Source organism: Juglans microcarpa x Juglans regia, chromosome 1D (assembly GCF_004785595.1).
Source record: "Juglans microcarpa x Juglans regia isolate MS1-56 chromosome 1D, Jm3101_v1.0, whole genome shotgun sequence".
NCBI lineage: Eukaryota > Viridiplantae > Streptophyta > Magnoliopsida > Fagales > Juglandaceae > Juglans > Juglans microcarpa x Juglans regia.
The window spans coordinates 6,253,683-6,271,760 of record NC_054594.1 but is presented as its reverse complement, the minus strand read 5'-3'; the positions used below and the strand labels follow the sequence as shown (position 1 = coordinate 6,271,760).

Genomic DNA, 18,078 nt, shown 5'->3' with positions numbered 1-18,078 from the left:
TTAGTGATTAAGAAAGTGATTTTAAATGTATTGAAATATTTTTTTATTTTTTTTAAATATTTAAATACATTTAAAAATGTGAAAAGAAAAAAAAAAAAAAACCAAAAAGTGAGGGATGATAACTTTTAGCGGATTACTCTAGACAGCAAAGTAGCTCGACTCTTGCTGGAAATTGATTAGAATTGGAAAATGAAGAATATGGCGCAATTATTTTTACTGAACTGTCAAGTTTTTCAGGAGGATATCTGATTTGCAAGCTGGATCAAGTATTGGACATGTTTCTAACCAACAACTGATCATTGAATGGGGAAGTCCCTTCAAGCTGATAATCTTCATTTTATTTGGCTATAAATCTGTCTATACACAATGATGATATATTTCTTTGTATTTCGGGCAAATAACTTACAATAATTTTAAAATTCAAATATCTTATAAATTAAAAGTACTACTACAACTACAAAGAGATTATATAAATAATTTTATAAATTGACGTAGTTTTATGTAGTATGTTAGATTTACTTTACAATAAAGTAACTTTATAATCTAACGAACCATACTATGCCACATCAATTTATGAGATTACTTTTATGTAATCCAACTGTGGCTAGAGTATTCTTTTAAATAATTATTATTCGGCGGGATAAAGTGAAGCCGCCAAACGTGGGTTTGCATGTGCACGTAAGGGTTTGGCCATGAAAAGGTCATTCGTGGCCTCAGAGAGGTCAATCTCCTCTTGGTTTGGCGGCAAACTCCATAAAAATCCTTGAACAAGCCTTGCTAAAAGCATCACAGTCATGGCAGAGCCAAGCGCGATGCCCAAGCAACCTCGCCTTCCCGTACTGAACGAAATGAAGCGCAGCTCATGCTCTGCAAGTTCCACCATCTGATCATCGGCCATCGACACTCCATCCTTCTCCTTCTTCAGATGTCGATCTGGTTTGAACCTCGAGGGTTCTTTCCAAACGCGAGGGTTGCGGCCAAGACCATATCGGCTCAAGATTACATGACTTCCTTTCGGGATGAAATGGCCAGCGACAGTCGCGTCTTGCATTGAGACATGGGGGACGTTAAATGGTGCAATTGGGTGAAGCCGGAAACCTTCCCTTGCACAAGCCTTGACATAATTGAGCTGTGGAATATCGGATTCTTCAACCCATCTCTTCTTTCCAACTACCCTATCAATTTCTTCTACAGCTTTTTGGAGGAGCTCGGGTTGGTTTAGCATTTCTGCTAGTGTCCATTCTATGCAGTTGGAGGGATTATCGACCGTTGCAAGCATCAGTTCCTGCACGAACAAGTACATGATTATAAATAGAAATTAATTATTGAAAACAATCTAGTTAAATCTTATTATTAATGTTGTATTTTTAGGAAAAAATTTCGACGAATAAGAGTTCAAATCATATTTATATATAAATAATTTATTTAAATTTAGATATTTTCTGCAATTCTTATGTTACTATGTATATTTAAAATAGGAGAGAAAAACACTATCTAGTGTTTGCGAAAGACATGAAGTATCTTGCAATGTTCTATTAAAATCCATGCATGTTATCAATTATTCTAATTAATATTCAATTGTATCTTGCCGTAATTTGAGCTTTGATCTCTTCCACTGATAAAGCTACTTTCCCATTCGAATCCTTTGCCAAAATGAAAGCGTCGAGCAAGTCCTCAGCCTCATTCTTCTCCCCGTCTCTCCATTGACGCAGTCTCTCATCGACGATCGGATCTTCATAACTGGCAACGATTTTCATAGCCTCACTTACAATCTTCTCATGACCATCTAAATCTAGTGGTGTTAAGCATGGCAGGTAATCCGATACAGCAAATGCATTAAGATGGACGAGTATGGTAAAAAGTGATTCAATGTGTTCTACTTCCTCAACTCCAGGTCCTCCATCCTTCATTCCGTTGCCAAAGTACCTTCGGTTCAATATCATCTTCCTCATGACATTTCCGCAGTAGTGACGTGCAGCAAGTCTCACGTCCACAACTGAACCAATTGACGTCTGATCATCAGCATTGCTGTCAAACGCAGCATTCTTGCATTGATTATAAATGAAACGAACAAGATTATCTGCTTCTTCGGTCCTCTTATTGAGTAGCCACCGCATTGTTGTTGAGTTAATTATCTCAGACGCCACCAACTTTTTCATCTTCCTCCATTGATCTCCCCATGGCACAAAAATTGTGGACTTAAAGCCTCGACTAGCATACTTAGTCGACATAAAAAGAGGTCTTGATGCAAACACGATATCGTGCTTTTTCAAGAACTCCCGGGCAAGTTCCGGGGAAGTTACCGGAATAACGTGAACACCTCCTAGACGTATACAAGCGATTTCAGTATTGAGTGATTCCATAAGGCCATGTATCCACCGGAATGCTGGCTTATTCCTCCACAGTTCTGGGAGGTTTCCAACAATTGGCCACGGAGTTGGGCCCGGTGGAAGCGATGGAGTTTCCTTGCAGCTTTTTCCATGGAATTTCCACTTGATCAATATGAGAGGAAAGAGAAAAATGAGCATGATAAGAAAGGCAGAGATCAAGTTTAAGCTAATAGGCAGCATTTTTTCTAAGGAGCCATAAACATGATAGAGGTCCGGCCTCATGGTAAAGATTAGGAAGGAATAAAGTATATATAGTTTCTTTCCTACGTATATTGTTTGCGAATGTATATGCTTGGTAGGCTATACGGTAGTGCATGCAGGAGATCAAGAGAACCAACTTTATTCGAATGACAACTTCAGGAACGTCAGGAGCACTAATTAAGAAGAACTCTTTCTCGAGCTGAGGATTCTTTTCCACCTTGATTTATGTCTGAAATCAATGGAGACCAAAAGAAACGAACTTATAGAGTAGTATTGTCCAGAGTCGTGTGTGAGAGAAGTCTAGGTGTTTTGGCTGGAAACACTAGGCTGCACGAAGGCAAAGGCATGTACTGATGGTGCACGTGAAGGATACGGAACAAGTGTGGCAGGTAGCTAGCTAGCTAGCTTGTGGCGCTATGCAAGGCCATAAAATTCGTTTAAATGTATATGTAATTGAACGAAAAAGAATTTGAAGTCATCTTGGTTTGTGAAGTTAGGGTGACAATACGTGACATAGTTTGTAAATTTAATATGAACATAATATGATTTAAATTTATTGTAACAGGTTCGGATAAAAACGAATCGATTCGTTAAGATACGATTTATAAATAAGTCAACTTGTTTAACTAGAAATCAATCCGTTTGGATTTTATTTTAAAATTATAGTTTTATTATTGTTGACTTGTAATATTTATATTTTCCAAAATACTAATATTTTTATTATTGAGACTGTAATTTTAAACCTATGCTTATATTTGGTTTTGTATGATTTGTAATATTAGTTTTACTACATGTTAAAATTTGAAAAATATTGATATTTTTTGTTAGTAAGTAATCTTATTTTTTTAAGATATTGTGACTACTAATAAATATAGATTTTAAATTTTATTTGAAATTATGTTAATAAGGTCAAATGGGTTATGTGTGTTAGTTAAACCAATTTGTATGAAACATATTTAAATGAGTCATGTCGTGTTAACATATTTCTAATTAATTATTAAACAAGTTAAAATGGGTGACATGACACTATCCGTTATCTAAATAAATAAAAAATCAGGCTTATGTATAGTATGGAGCAATATTCTTTCTTTTTGGCGTTTCTTAAAATTCTCATAAATACATGTACATGTACATGATTATTACAAGAAATCAGACATTTTCAGCGCTCAAAATTGTCGTAAATACTCCTAATAATTGTTGCAATTAATCAATTTCGATGATTTATAATTCGCTGCATGTTCGACAAAATTAAGGTGTCATTTTTTAGCGTTAGGCAATAATCGTTGCAAAAAACTACAGTTTCCGACGATTTTTGTCCGTCGCAACTGTCTAAAAAATAACAAAAATGACATTTTTGTTTACCATTAAATTGTTGAGAAAAGTCAATTGCGGTGATATATATATATATATATATATATATATATATATATATCGTTGCAAAAAGTTAATAAATCAACGTAAAATAGTTCTTTTTTGCAATTCTTGTGAATTATCGTCGCAAAAGTTATTTCCACGAAATAGTCACCGCAATTGATATATGTGCAGTGATTTAAAATGACCGCAAATAGGTTTAATTGACAAAAAATTATTTGCGGCGAATTATAGAAAGAAACCATGCATATATGATTAATATCATCCGAAATGAATATGTAAGGTTTTGCACAATTAGTGGAAACACAAAACCAATAACAAGTGTCACCAATGTGGTGCTCACAATCATCACATCAACTTTAGCTATGCCTGCAAGAACAAACTAAATTTCATTAGCAGAATTTCATGACACCAACTTCAACTTCAGCTATACTAACACATGACAACATAACATTTGGCTGAATCATATCTATATTTATTCATAATTGTCGATTTGGCTTCCCCAAGTTGAACTGGACATATATGTGTTATCTTATATGCCTTTCCAGTACAACATTATCTTTCGACAAAATGAAAACCGTGAGGTTCTAATTCTACTTTAGAATGTGGATGCTAGAAATAGCAGAGAAAGGGGACAGTGAAAGGGAAATAAAGTTAAAAAAAAAAAAAAAAAAAAGAAGAGAAATTAAAAAAATGAGGAAGAAGAAAAAAAATGACAGAAAAAAAGAGGAAGCTGAGAAAGAGAGGATGAGGGAGGGAACACATTATCTAAAATGGAAAGTGGAAGGCATTGCCATAATAAACAAGTAAACAACGAGACTACAGTTCTGATTCCACCCACCTAAAATATTCTCCTCTTGAAATCACAACTTGACTTCAAGCATCAAATAGCTCGAAACTCACAACTCTGATGTAACCTTCATGCGCTTTATTATGAAACAAATGCAGAAATTGAATAAAACCTCCCACCATTGTTCTTATTCAAGAAAACAAACGCTTGACAATTCAAATAAACAAAGAAATTAAGTTCTATAAAATATGCACAACCTTGCAGATGCAGGAATATCTAAAATTTCTATAATATTGTGGCCTTTGTAATGACCAAAGAAACGCCCAAGCACATTTGGGCCCATACCCCAAAATGGACCAGTCAAAATATTGCAATTAGAGCCACTTGGAATCATCATAAATGGCAATAATTTATTCCTCAAAGCAATCTAGTATCCATTCACCACTCCCTCATACTATACTTGGGGTATGACACCCTTGCCATGCATCACAAGAATTGAAAAAGATTTACAGTACTACTTTTGTAACACCTGGTCCCACGTGAAACCCAAGCCCAGACCTGATGAAGCCTAGTCTTCAAGAGAAAAAGAAGTCGTTTTGGGTAAGCTACCTCCCTTTCAAAAAATTTTCTTGACCACGAAGGTTACTGCTCCTATCTCTTCCCATTCAATTTTTTTTCACACCCCCGAATCCCTCTCCACCTTGAGTTCCACCTCTCCACACCTCTATTAACTTTTTTTTTTTTCTCCCTTTTAAGTTTTCTCCCAACAAACTCTTTCTATCCATATCTCTCAAGCTCTTGGTTCTCTCTCTTAGAGTCTCTCTCATTTCACTGCAAACCTACATGCAGTCACTATTACCTGGGTCTTCACGCACTGCTATAACACCGCTAGCCTCCCTGCACGACCGTCCTCCACTGTCATGCATCATCATCTACAATAGACGGCACTGGACATCATGACTCTGCTATCGAAAGTAGCCCCGTTGCACTCCTCACAAGAGTCACACATGCAACCACCGTAAGCCACCCCAAAGTAAAACTCCACCTCCGACGATCCCCCTGAATTAGCCACCCCCACGCACGTTCAACAGCTTTAAGCCACCGTGTCGCAACCTCCTTTCTCTATTCAACACCATGCCAGCCACTAAAACCTTGGACGAGTATGCCCTGTTGCAACATGCCGAAACAGGGGTGGTTTTTCCCCACTGTAAGACACTGTAACAACCCCTATCGAGAATTCCATCAAGTTGAGAACCCACAGAAAACACCGATGAAAACTTTCCCTCACCCCTTGTACGCCGCACGCCACCTCAGTCTCACGATGAGCTGCATCTCTCTCTCTCACGCTTGGTTTGCTCATCCCATTACCTCTCTCTTTCTCATCACATGGTTTCTCTCTCACCACCCTCTCTCTCTTAGTGCTCTGCCTCCAAGCTCGCCGGTGAATTCATCTCAGTTGTTCATCTCAGTCGACGTCCAGCTACGAGTCCATGTCGTAATTGATCCATCTCTCTCTCAGTGAGCTTAGTTTTTATGTATGTTCTGGCTGATTTTTTTCTATTTCAGAAACTTTGTCTATGGACTTTTTTTAACTTCCCATTTTATTTCCTAAAACATCCCTTTAGGTGAATTTTATATTTATAAGTCTAGTGCTCATTTTATGAGAGTATAATATATATATATATATATATATATATATATTTTCAAAATACGAATTTTTGAAGTGAACAATAAGTACAAAATTGTTTTCATTTAACCAAAATTATGATAAAAGAATGATTTGATATAATTATGTTATTTAGTTTTATATTTTATAGTTAGACCTAATTAGTAATTGAGTTAGAATTTAATACTTTAGTCAGAGATTAAGTTTGATACTGTGGAATTTGGAAAGTGATGATATTTGTAGGGATTGAGAATTTAGGTTTTTGATGAATAAAAAATAGGTTATTTTAGCATCTTAGGCTTAAATATTAAAATACGTGTTCGATTGAAAATTTATGTGAATTAAGTGATTTTTTTTATATGTGACGATTAATATTTGTTCAAAATTGTTGTGAAAATTTTTGAAAGGTTAAGAAGTCCAGGTAAGTGGAGTTCATATATTAGTTTTACACAAAAGAAATGAAACAAGCTTGACTTTGAAAATAAGCATGTTTTTTTTTTTTAAAGAAATCTGAAAACGACCTCAGATGTTTGTTCTGCATATGCATAAATTCTATATAAGTGAAAGTATTTTTTGTCAAGGCTGGTGTAAACATGAGTTGATTTTATTATTCTATTTCTGAATTATACAAAATGAGTGAATATGAAAATCTAAAAGGTTTTGGTATGAATAAATGAAAATATTTTGATTCTATTTATTTCGAACGTATGAAATGACCTGAAGCTATTCAGTATTTTGTTTTGATATGATATATCATCTGAAAACCTTGACATGAAGTTCTGATTTTGCATCTAAATGTGATTTGGTTCCGATGATGTTCTATTCTTTTTCTGTTAAGGCCCTGTCACGAGTATAATGGTGGTTTATAGCCCTATCACGAGGATGAAACATGGCAAAAGGCTAGCTATGGGTATCATGGTAGTTTATAACCCTACCACAAGGGTGAAACATGGCATACGACACAACCACATGTATAATGGTGGTTTATAACCCTACCATGGGGGTGAAACATGGCATACAGCTCAACCACGGGTATAATGATGGTTTATAACCCTACTACGGGGGTGAAACATGGTATACGGATCAGCCACGGGTATAATGGTGGTTTATAATCCTACTATGGGAGTTAAACATGGTATTTGTACCAATGTGATACTATGAGATGATATGAATATAATATTTCAGTTTGGATACGCCAAATGATTTTTCTTTGTTTTTCTTTGGAATAAGTTTGTTTTCTGAAAACTTCGCTCTGATATTTTGTACCAAATTTAGTTTATGCATTCCAAAAGTAAATATGTTGTTTCTGCATTTTGAAAGTAAGTGTTTTGTTCTGCATACCGAACTTTATAAATGCTTATGTTTACATACTAGTATATGTTCTCTACTTACTGAGTTGTTGATAACTCACCCCCTATCTCCACAATATTTTTTAGATATTTTGATGGCTCAACTGAGGATCAAGATTATGAGGTATTAGGTGAGATGATTTAAGTATAGTGGATTAAGCATAGAAAGTTTTTATGAGTATTGGCATTTTTATTAAGATTTTTTTTTAATTTTTTTTTATGATGACTTGGCATTTTGGAAAATTGGTTATATTAAGGAAATTGGTTTGAATCGAAATCTCTTTATGATATTGGAAATTTGGAGTCTAAAACCTTGACATACGAAATCTATTTCTGAATTATACAAAAAGAGTGAATATGAAAATCTAAAAGGTTTTGGTATGAATAAATGAAAATATTTTGATTCTGTTTATTTTGAACGTGTGAAATGACCCGAGGCTATTCAATATTTTGTTTTGATATGATGTATCATCTAAAAACCTTGACATGAAGTTCTAATTTTGCATCTAAATGTGATCTAGTTCCGATGATATTCTATTCTTTTTCTGTTAAGGCCTTGTCACAAGTATAATGGTGGTTTATAGCCCTATCACGGGGATGAAACATGGCATAAGGCTAGCTATGGGTATCATTGTAGTTTATAACCCTGCCACAAGGGTGAAACATGGCATACGACACAACCACGGGTATAATGGTGGTTTATAACCCTACCATGGGGGTGAAACATGGCATACAGCCCAGCCACGGGTATAATGGTGGTTTATAACCCTACCACGGGGGTGAAACATAGTATACGGACTAGCCACGGGTATAATGGTGGTTTATAATCCTACCATGGGAGTTAAACATGGTATTTGTACCAATGTGATACTATGAGATGATATGAATATAATATTTCAGTTTGGATACGCCAAATGATTTTTCTTTGTTTTTCTTTGGAATAAGTTTGTTTTCTGAAAACTTCGTTTGATATTTTGTACCAAATTTAGTTTATGCATTCTGAAAATAAATATGTTGTGTCTGCATTTTGAAAGTAAGTGTTTTGTTCTGCATACCGAACTTTATAAATGCTAATGTTTACATACTAGTATATATTCTCTACTTATTGAGTTGTTGATAACTCACCTCCTATCTCCACAATATTTTTTAGATATTTTGATGGCTCAACTGAGAATCAAGATTATGAGGTATTAGGTGAGATGATTTAAGTATAGTGGATTAAGCATAGAAAGTTTTTATGAGTATTGGCATTTTTATTAAGAATTTTTTTTTTTAATTTTTTTTTATGATGACTTGGCATTTTGAAAAATTGGTTATATTAAGGAAATTAGTTTGAATCGAAATCTCTTTATAATATTGGAAATTTGGAGTCTATTATTATATTGTTGAAATGTGAGTTTAAGTGATAGGAAGTAACTGTCTGACCCGTATGGGACCAGGACGTTACAATCTTCAACACGAATTTAGATCAAACTACCAGCCAATCAATGACACAAAATGGACCGTAAAAAGCCACAGTTGCATAAATAATTCTATACTCAAATTCAGTTGTTAGGGTTATAACTAGCCACAAACAAAACCAACCAAAATTCGTCAGAAATGAAACGATCCCACCTTACCACTATTCGATTCCTGAATGTCAAGAACAACTGGTTCTCATACAGAAAGATAAATGTTGATGGAGTCATGAACTCAATTCTGCTAACTTCTATTAGCTCAACATTTCAAACCTACATTCAAGGAAAATGTTATTTAAAAGGTTAGGATAATCAGAGGCTGCTAGACAATGCCAAAAGAGACAATGACTTACATCAAGAATCTGGAAATTTTCAGCATCTGCCTTAAAGCGTTGGGGATATCAGATTTCACAGTTTCTATTTTTAATGAACTTGTTAGTGCATTAGCTATCATCTACAACATATTAAGATCTTCTACATCTATATGTAATGCATATACCAATGAATCAATGAAAAAGTCAAACCACCTGCACATTGTCTGGGCAGTAAAAGCAAAGAGATTTCAATAAAGATAGTATAACTTAATCCTTTTAACCAAATATACTCATAAGGAAAAAAAAAGAAAAAGTAGCATATACACAGACTCATAAATTTATTCTGTTTCTCACATCAAACTTGAAACAGGAAACAAAAAACAAATAAATATAAATGACAAACTTACAAAAAAAAAAAAAAAAAAACAAGAAGCACAAACTCATCAACCCAAAAAAGCAAACAAATAAATACAAATGACAAATTTGAACATTTCAAACTAAAAAATAAATAGCTTAAAGCCATCAGTTTTTTTTTTTTTTCAAAAAACTGTAGGGAAGTAAAGAATATCCCATGATTGACATGCAATACTACAATAAAAAACTTACATGGAGTTAAAAATATACGACTAGTTTTTGTTCAATATTATTTAAACAATCAAAACAGATAACTATAAAGTATAGACCTTGAGTTTTGAAGTTCACATGCTCCATGGGTATATGTGACAGAATCAAAAGCAAAACCAATCAACTTAGTGACACCGACTAAAGAAGACAAGTCACTACAAGAAAAACGGCCTTTTGCGGCGCTTAAATTCACCACAAATAACCCCATAAATCGCTACATATAACCTTTTGCAGCGATTTATGCCGCGCTAGAGCTTTGTCGCAATTGTTGACTCCCTTAAAATTTTAGCTAGCGAAATCCAAAAATCGTCGCAAATATTTTTTATTTGCAGCGATTTTTTTCGCTGCTAATATTTCAAATTACGCCGCAAATAACGTTCATATTTCAGCTCTTTATCGCTGTGAAAAAGTATTTGCAGCGTTTTATATCATCGCGAATACATAAAATATCGCCGCAAATATCTTCATATTATTTGCAACGTGTTCAAAAATCGCCGTGAATAATATTTTATGCAGTGGTTAAAATCGTCGCAAATAAGAGTGTCTCTTTTGCAGTGAGTGAGTGTTGCTACAAAAGATTATTTGCAGCGAACTTTACTCACCGGAAATGATGTTTCAGCAAATAAAAAAAAAATGCACGCAGCAGAATTTTACCTTCCAGATCTGTAAGGTAAAACTTGTTTGACATTCTCAAAAGAGATCCCTGCCCCTAATATGACCATATTATGAACTCCTTAAGTCAAATGAAAGGACTATAGTATATGCTTGAGTAGAAAAAAGAAACCAAAAACTGTAAATACTGAAAGTGATTCAGTCTCAGCAATAGGCTTACTTGCAGTGGTAAGATGAAGTATCAGGCTCTTGATTGTCCCTACTGACACTAACCACCTGACAACAAATAGCATTGAAGTATTATAGTCATCCAAGAGTGAAACCATAATTTCATTATGCTCAATATACAGGCCATGCTTCCATAATTAATTAATTAATAAATATAGTCATCTGAGATTAATACAAATATATAATGTAGACATGATTACTACTAATTAATTAGGTCTAACATCAAACAGATTTTATTAGTATATAATCCCCCCAAAGTTGGTTAATTAATTTGTTGGCTTCGGCTGTTTGCAGCATGAACTGCAGTAATCAGCGTCGACCCACTAGCTAGCTTCTGATCTGAAGTGTCACCCAACAAAGAAACCAGGATCACTTCCTTCTTCCAATTCAACTTCTAATCATATTAATCTAAAATAAAATTAAATAAAAAAATCATATAATGATCAAGCTGTGATTAGGAAAGACGTCTGAATTATGCTCAATATACAGCCTAGAACATAAGACCAATCAAATGATAAGCATCTTTAAGACCTGTAGACAAGAAGAAGTTCAGATGAATTGATGTTTACAATGAGAAAAAAAAAAGGAATGCACCAATGGCAAAGCAAGATGCCGGGATGCTGGAGATAATTTCAATCATTCACCTTCGCCTTTTGGTCGATTCACATTTCTTATTTTGCAGCTTCTCACTGGAGAAACAAGTAGTCAGGATTTATTTCGTGGGGAAATTCAACGAGTCCCAATAAAGTTGCAGGTCATGCATATATGTGGAATTTCCAATCCAAGGAAACAGTAAATCCTGACTACTAGATAAAACACGATCAGTTTTCTTCTTTGAGCTCTTTCCAGGACTATATTCTCCACAAAATCACAGGCCATGCTTCCACCATCTCCCTTCCTCTCATTCCTCTAGTCTCTCAAAAGTTAAAATAAATCTACTCTTTTTAAAAAAAAAAATGTTTTCAGATTCATCAATTTCTACAAATATAGTTCTATCCATCTAATATATGCAATTACAAGTATTTAAACAGGAAGCAATTTATTCAAGTCAGGCTATATACCGGCTGAACGTCATGTGGATCAAGGAAGAAAGCTTTTTCATCTTGCACATCAACAATGTAAGTTGAAGCCCCAGGCTTCCCACCTATGACTCCAAGGCTCTGTGGGAACATAAATGTTGCCTGCAACGATGGAATATATCTGGAAAGAATATGAAAGAAAAAACATTTAGTAATTATCATATATAGCAGGAAGTAGGATAGAAACAAATTCTAAATTTCATTGATTCTATCATTGATTAACGTATTTGTTAATATTTTCTACATAACCTTATTCTATGAATCAATATTTTTTTCATAAGTAAATCTCAGAACCAGCATAAGTAAATCAATATTTTTTTCATAAGTAATTTCTGAATTAGTACTCTAGAATTCAGAAATTACAGTTCACTTAAGACTTTGTCGATAGAAATGTATAAAAGATGTTTAATCTCTAGAATTGTCTTCAATCAATGTGCAAGAGAAAGGGAAGTTTCACTCAACATCAAGCTTAAATTTACTAAAATTGTCTTCAATGAATGTGGATACAAGAGGCAGCAAACTAAAATTGCAAGCAAGCAAACTAAAATTGTCCCACTTTTGACATGGTAGTAACCAAAAGCAGTTTTGAGTAAGAATGTTAAATGCATGACGCATGGCAAAGTTAAAATGGTTTTCACATCAAAATGCCAAAAAAACAGTAAAATTATCTCAAGGAAGACAAGCTCTGAGTTCATGACACTTCTATCAAGTAAAACACACAAAAATGTTCTTACATTACTGCAGAGAACCAAGAAAAAGACTTGTTGAAACTCGGCCTACAACTCTGCATCTTAAGAAGCACCACTATGTAGTGCTTGAGCCTTTGGTTTCTTAGGAGATAGTTGAGTCTGAGGCTGCATAATCAGATGCATATATAGAATTATGTCATACAAAAAAAAAAAACAGTCAAATGCAAGAACCCCCAAACCAAAACCTGAGTACAAAGATTGACAAAGGGAAGAATCGAAACTCACAAGGGAGTGGCAGAGGAGTAAACTGTGTGGGGGCCGTGGGTTGCCAACAGAGCAAGGGAGAGAGGGAGGGCCTCGGGCTGCTGGGCTAGGCGTGGAGGAGAAGGGGGCTCTGACGGCGGACTAGCGATGGCGTCGAGGTGTGATTGGTGGTGAACGGCAACCCTAGCGGCGACGATCATGGAGAAATCTGAGAGAGAGAGAGAGAGAGAGGTGAGGCCAAATTCAGGGAAACCTAATATTTCCGCCGTGGGGGCTGGGGGAGAAGGAGGGGGTGGTCGTCGAGGTGAGGTGTCGGTGGGGTCGCTGCCGAGGGGCTGTGCACGGCGAAGGCTTGAGGGAGAAGATGGATTAGGGAGAGGGGGGGGGGGGGGGAACGGCACTGGAGGGAAAGAAATGAGGGGAAAACGTTAGGCATGGGGTTTAAATTTTATTGTCTTTTCGGCACTTTTTATTCGCCGCTAATAATGTTTAAATGGCAGCATATCTTATTACGGCGACAATGTTCGATTAGATTAGTGTTGGTACAGTTGAAGACTTTATTGCGACAACAAATATCGCCGCAAAAAGACAAAAAGTTGCGGCAAAAAAAATGTACATTAATCAGCTCCCACGTGATTTCCCACTTCGCGCTGAACACTAAGCGGCGACTTGGAATTTGCCAGAAATAAGGTCTATTTTTTTGCAACGATTTTTAAATCGCTGCAAAAGGTATGATTCTTATTTCTGAAGATTTATAAAGTTAAAAAATCGTTGCAAAAGGTCACTTTTGCAATTGCAGCGATTAACAAACCGTCGAAACAAGTTCTTTTAATATGCCGACAAATTTTTTCGTCGCAAAAAATGAAAAATCGTTGCAAAAGATCAATTTAATATTTGTGGCAAATATATTCGTCGTAAAAAGTAAAAAAATCACCACAAAAAACCAATTTCAAAATTTTATGTAAAAAAATTACGACGATGAAAAAATCGCCACAATTAAAGGCTTTATGCGGCGATTTTATTTCCAACGGACATAAAATCGCCGCAAAAGGCCTCATTTCTTGTAGTGAGTTTTTAAAAGATTAGGGAAACGAGACAAGGTTTTAAAAAATTAATGCAACTGAATGCTGAACTATGCAGGGATGCCTAGGAATTTGGACCATAAGTAAGGCAACATTTTCATAAAGATGCTTAAATTTTTATGCAGGATAATGCTAATAAAAATTGTTGTTCAGAATCTTGTCTCTAATACACGGGTATGTCAATATGTACTTTTCATACCATTGATGATGGTATGTTATAATTCATGTGCATGTGAAGAAGCCATGTTTTGGTTAGTGTAGTAACAAATTGAAGTAAAAAAGCATATCTTCATAATATAATTGCCAAACAGATAGAAAACATTTTTACTTGGATCTTCTTCTTCTTAATTTTATTTGAGAAGTTGGATTTTTTTGTAAAGATGTTTGAGAAACACTATCTCACGAGTTGAGATAGAGAGTGTCTTCATTCATATAAATAGTAGCATATACAACTGAAATCTATCTATGGAAAGTGTACAAGAAGTGGAAAGAATATTAACCAAATATACACAGCTAAACAGAAGCTATATACAGCTAACACAAGAGATTTACTTCCTAAGAATATACATTAGTTGACTTAAGAAGATTGTTGAGATATCTTGGGAGGATGGCTGTGATCATGGGCTGATGTCCTTGATTTATGCACAGTTGAGTGATTCTTGATTTCATCCCTTTTATTCCCCCTCAAACTTGGCTATGGAAGAAAGCAGAGGCTAAGTTTGTCACGCAGTTGCTTGAATGGAGATTTAAGTAGGGGCTTTGTGAATAGATCTGCAAGCTGATCGAGGGATGTAACAAACTTTGTTTCCAATGAGCCAAGTGCCACTCTTTCCCTCACATAGTGATAATCAAGTTCTATGTGCTTTGTTCGAGCATGTAGAACTAGATTCACTGTCATAAATAAGGCACTCATGTTGTCACAATGAAGAATAGGTGTTTTAAGAAGTGGCACCCCAATGTTTCGAAGTAGAGTGGAAATCCATGTCAATTCAACTGCTGTTGAAGCCATTGCTCAATACTCTGCCTCACACTTGACCTTTCAACTGTTGGTTGCTTCTTTGCCCTTCAAAAGATGCAATTGCTACCAACAAAAGTACAATAGCCTGAAGTTGATCTCCTTCTAGTTGGGCAGCCTGCCCAATCTACATAAAAAAATCCATATAAATCAAGTGTGCTTCTTGAGAGGATGCATATGCCTAGGTCAGTTGTTCCTTGCAAGTACCTAAAGATCCTTTTTACATGCTGGAAATGAGTCACAGTAGGTGCTTGTAAGAATTGACAGACATAATTCACACTGAATGACAAATCTGGTCTAGTAAAAGTGAGGTACTACAGACCAATGTTTTGAATATCGTACCGGACGCCATATCGGTCAAGGCACTGGAACGAAATATTTCGGTACCGGTACCGTTTCGGGATAGCGTTTTGGTATAACGTTTCGGAATAGTTGATATATGAATAAATTATATATATAAATATATATAAAAATTATATTCTAAAATAATAGTCTATATATAAATAAATTATATATAAATACATATATATATAAATTATAAATAGTCTAGTCTGAATTGGGGGTTAAAAAATCAGAAAAAAAAAGGCCGAAATATAGGCCGGTACAGGCCGAAATTTAGGCCGGTACGACTGGTACAGGCATGTACGGCCGGTATTTTGGCAGGTACGGAACAGGTATAGTACCTGTACCGGCCGGACGGTCGAAACGAAAAATTTCGGCCGTACCGGCCGGTACGATATGAAATTTAAAACACTGCTACAGACCACCAGCAAGACTGCTATAGAGTGTTGGATCATGAAACTGTTGCTCAGAGATAGATTGATGCTATCCTTTGGTAAGCATAAGTGTGGACAGAGGCTTGCATTCATGCATGTTGGCTCGAGTCAATAAGTCCATTATGTACCTATACTGGGATAAGAACAGGTTAGAACCGACCATATGAACCTCTATCCCCAAAAAATGGTGTAGGAAACCCAGGTCCTTGATAGAGAATGAAGTACTCAGTTGGGAGATCAACCATTGAATTCTTTGTGGATTTTCACCTGTGACAACCATGTCATCTACATAGAGTAAAATGATGAGAACTCCATCGTTTGAGTGGCAAATAAACAAGCTTGGATCTGTTGAGCTTGAGTAGAAACCAAGCTATAAAAGAAAGTCACTCAACCTGTCAAACCAAGCTCAAGGAGCTTGTTTGAGGCCATACAAGGCACGATTTAGCTTGCACACATGGTGAGGATGTTGTGGATCTACATAGCCAATGGCTGCTGCATGTAAACAGGAATGTTAAGAAAAACCATGTAAAAAAGCATTCTTAACATCTAGTTGATGAAGTTCCCAGTGTTTAATAGTGGCAAGAGTAAGAACAATTTGAATGCTTGCAGGTTTCACAACTGGTGAAAAGGTTTCTAAAAAATCAACCCCATCAACTTGACTAAATCCTTTAGCAACCAGCCTTGTTTTAAGTCTTTCATGAGAACTATCTGCCATTAGTTTAGCTTTATACACCCACTTGCAGTCATCTATATTCATATCATCAATTTGTGAAACCAGTTCCCAAGTATTATTTTTGGTAAGTGCATCAATTTCCTCTTCCATTGCAGCAGACCAACCAGTATGTTTCAGTGCAGTTTTAACTGACTTTGGTTCAGCAGGGATGAGAACTATGTGATGCAAATTTTCATAGGATATGGAGGTGGAGTTGACTGGACAGTGGGTTGAACAAAAGCAGTTTGTGATGGATGAGGTAGACAATCTGTTTCTGGAAGGAAATTTGATGATGGACAATCTGTTTGGGAGGAGGAATTGATCTTAGTTGAGTTTGATGATGAGGGAGGAGGAGCATAAGCAGAAGGCAATGGCTACTTTACACGCTCTTTAGAGAGAGCTTTGTGTCATTCAGTGAATGTTGAGATTTCCCCCTCAACAGTAGGAGAGTCATAGAGCATGGTGGTTTTAGAATAAGGTAGGAAAAATTCATCAAACACCACATCCCTAAAGATAAAAACACGACCAGTGGGTGGATAAAGACGTTTGTAGCTTTTGTGATTGTTGCTATAGCCAATAAAGATACATGGCAAAAACTTGGGTTCAAGCTTATTTGACCTATACTATCCAAGGTATGGGAAACATCTAGACCTAGGTTTTGAGTATGCTATAATCAGGATGTTTAGCATAAAGTCTAAAGAAGGGTGAGTCCATGTTAAGCGCAAGAGTTGGTAATCTATTTAACAGAAAAACTGCAGTAGAAAAGCAATCTAGCCAGAACCTAGGTGGCAGTTTTGCATGAAACAACATGGTTAGCCTAAGATTTGTGATACTCCAATGTTTCCTTTCTGCTTTACCATTTTGTTCAGGAGTTTTGGGACAAACAGCTTGATGAATAATACCATGATTTTGAAAGTATGCAAGTAGTTTTGCATCATTAAACTCTCCTCCTTCGTTAGTTTGAAAAAACATGAATTTTTGCATCAAATTGACATGACAAGTATGTGAAACTGAACAAAGGCTGATTGAAGATCAGATTTATGCTTAAGTGGAATCAACCATGAAAAATTTGTTGCTTCATCAACAAAAATTGCATAGATTTATATTTTTTCCTTGAAAGAGTAGGATCTGACCCCATAGATCACAATGTATTTTAGCAACAAGAACAGTAGTAGTGTGATCTCTAGAAAGAAAGGGCAACTTGCAAGCTTTTCCCATTTGACAACTTGTACAAATTTTCAAAGAAATTTGTTTTGACTCAAGATTAATGAACTTTTTGGTACAAAGAAAGTCTAAAATTCTTGAGTTTGGATGTCCAAGCCTTTGGTGCCATTCTTCTTTATTTGTGGATCAAAATATAGAAGAGTAGAAGCTCTCTTTATTCTGAAAAGTTGAAATAGGATCAAAAGTGTATAGGCCCTTCTGATTCTTGCATGTTGCCACTCTCTTCTGAGTTATC

The 18,078-nt window shown here is 35.6% G+C and overlaps 1 protein-coding gene across 1 annotated transcript; it reads right to left on the bottom strand.

Moving 5' to 3' along the window:
- Nucleotides 1–628: 628 nt before the first annotated feature.
- Nucleotides 629–2,612, bottom strand: LOC121257091 (tryptophan N-monooxygenase CYP79A68-like). The gene is made up of 2 exons (XM_041158009.1): nucleotides 1,590–2,612; nucleotides 629–1,285 (listed from the first exon to the last, which is right to left on the bottom strand). Exons 1-2 carry the CDS (start codon nucleotides 2,610–2,612, stop codon nucleotides 629–631), a joined length of 1,680 nt encoding a protein of 559 aa, XP_041013943.1.
- Between the last annotated feature and the right edge of the window lie 15,466 nt (nucleotides 2,613–18,078).

Coding starts and splice junctions, on each gene's coding strand:
- LOC121257091 (XM_041158009.1), bottom strand. CDS start 2,612: ATGAGGCCGGACCTCTATCATGTTTATGGCTCCTTAGAAAAAATGCTG. Junction 1,286..1,589: donor AGATCAAAGCTCAAATTACG/GCAAGATACAAT, acceptor TTGTTCGTGCAG/GAACTGATGCTTGCAACGGT.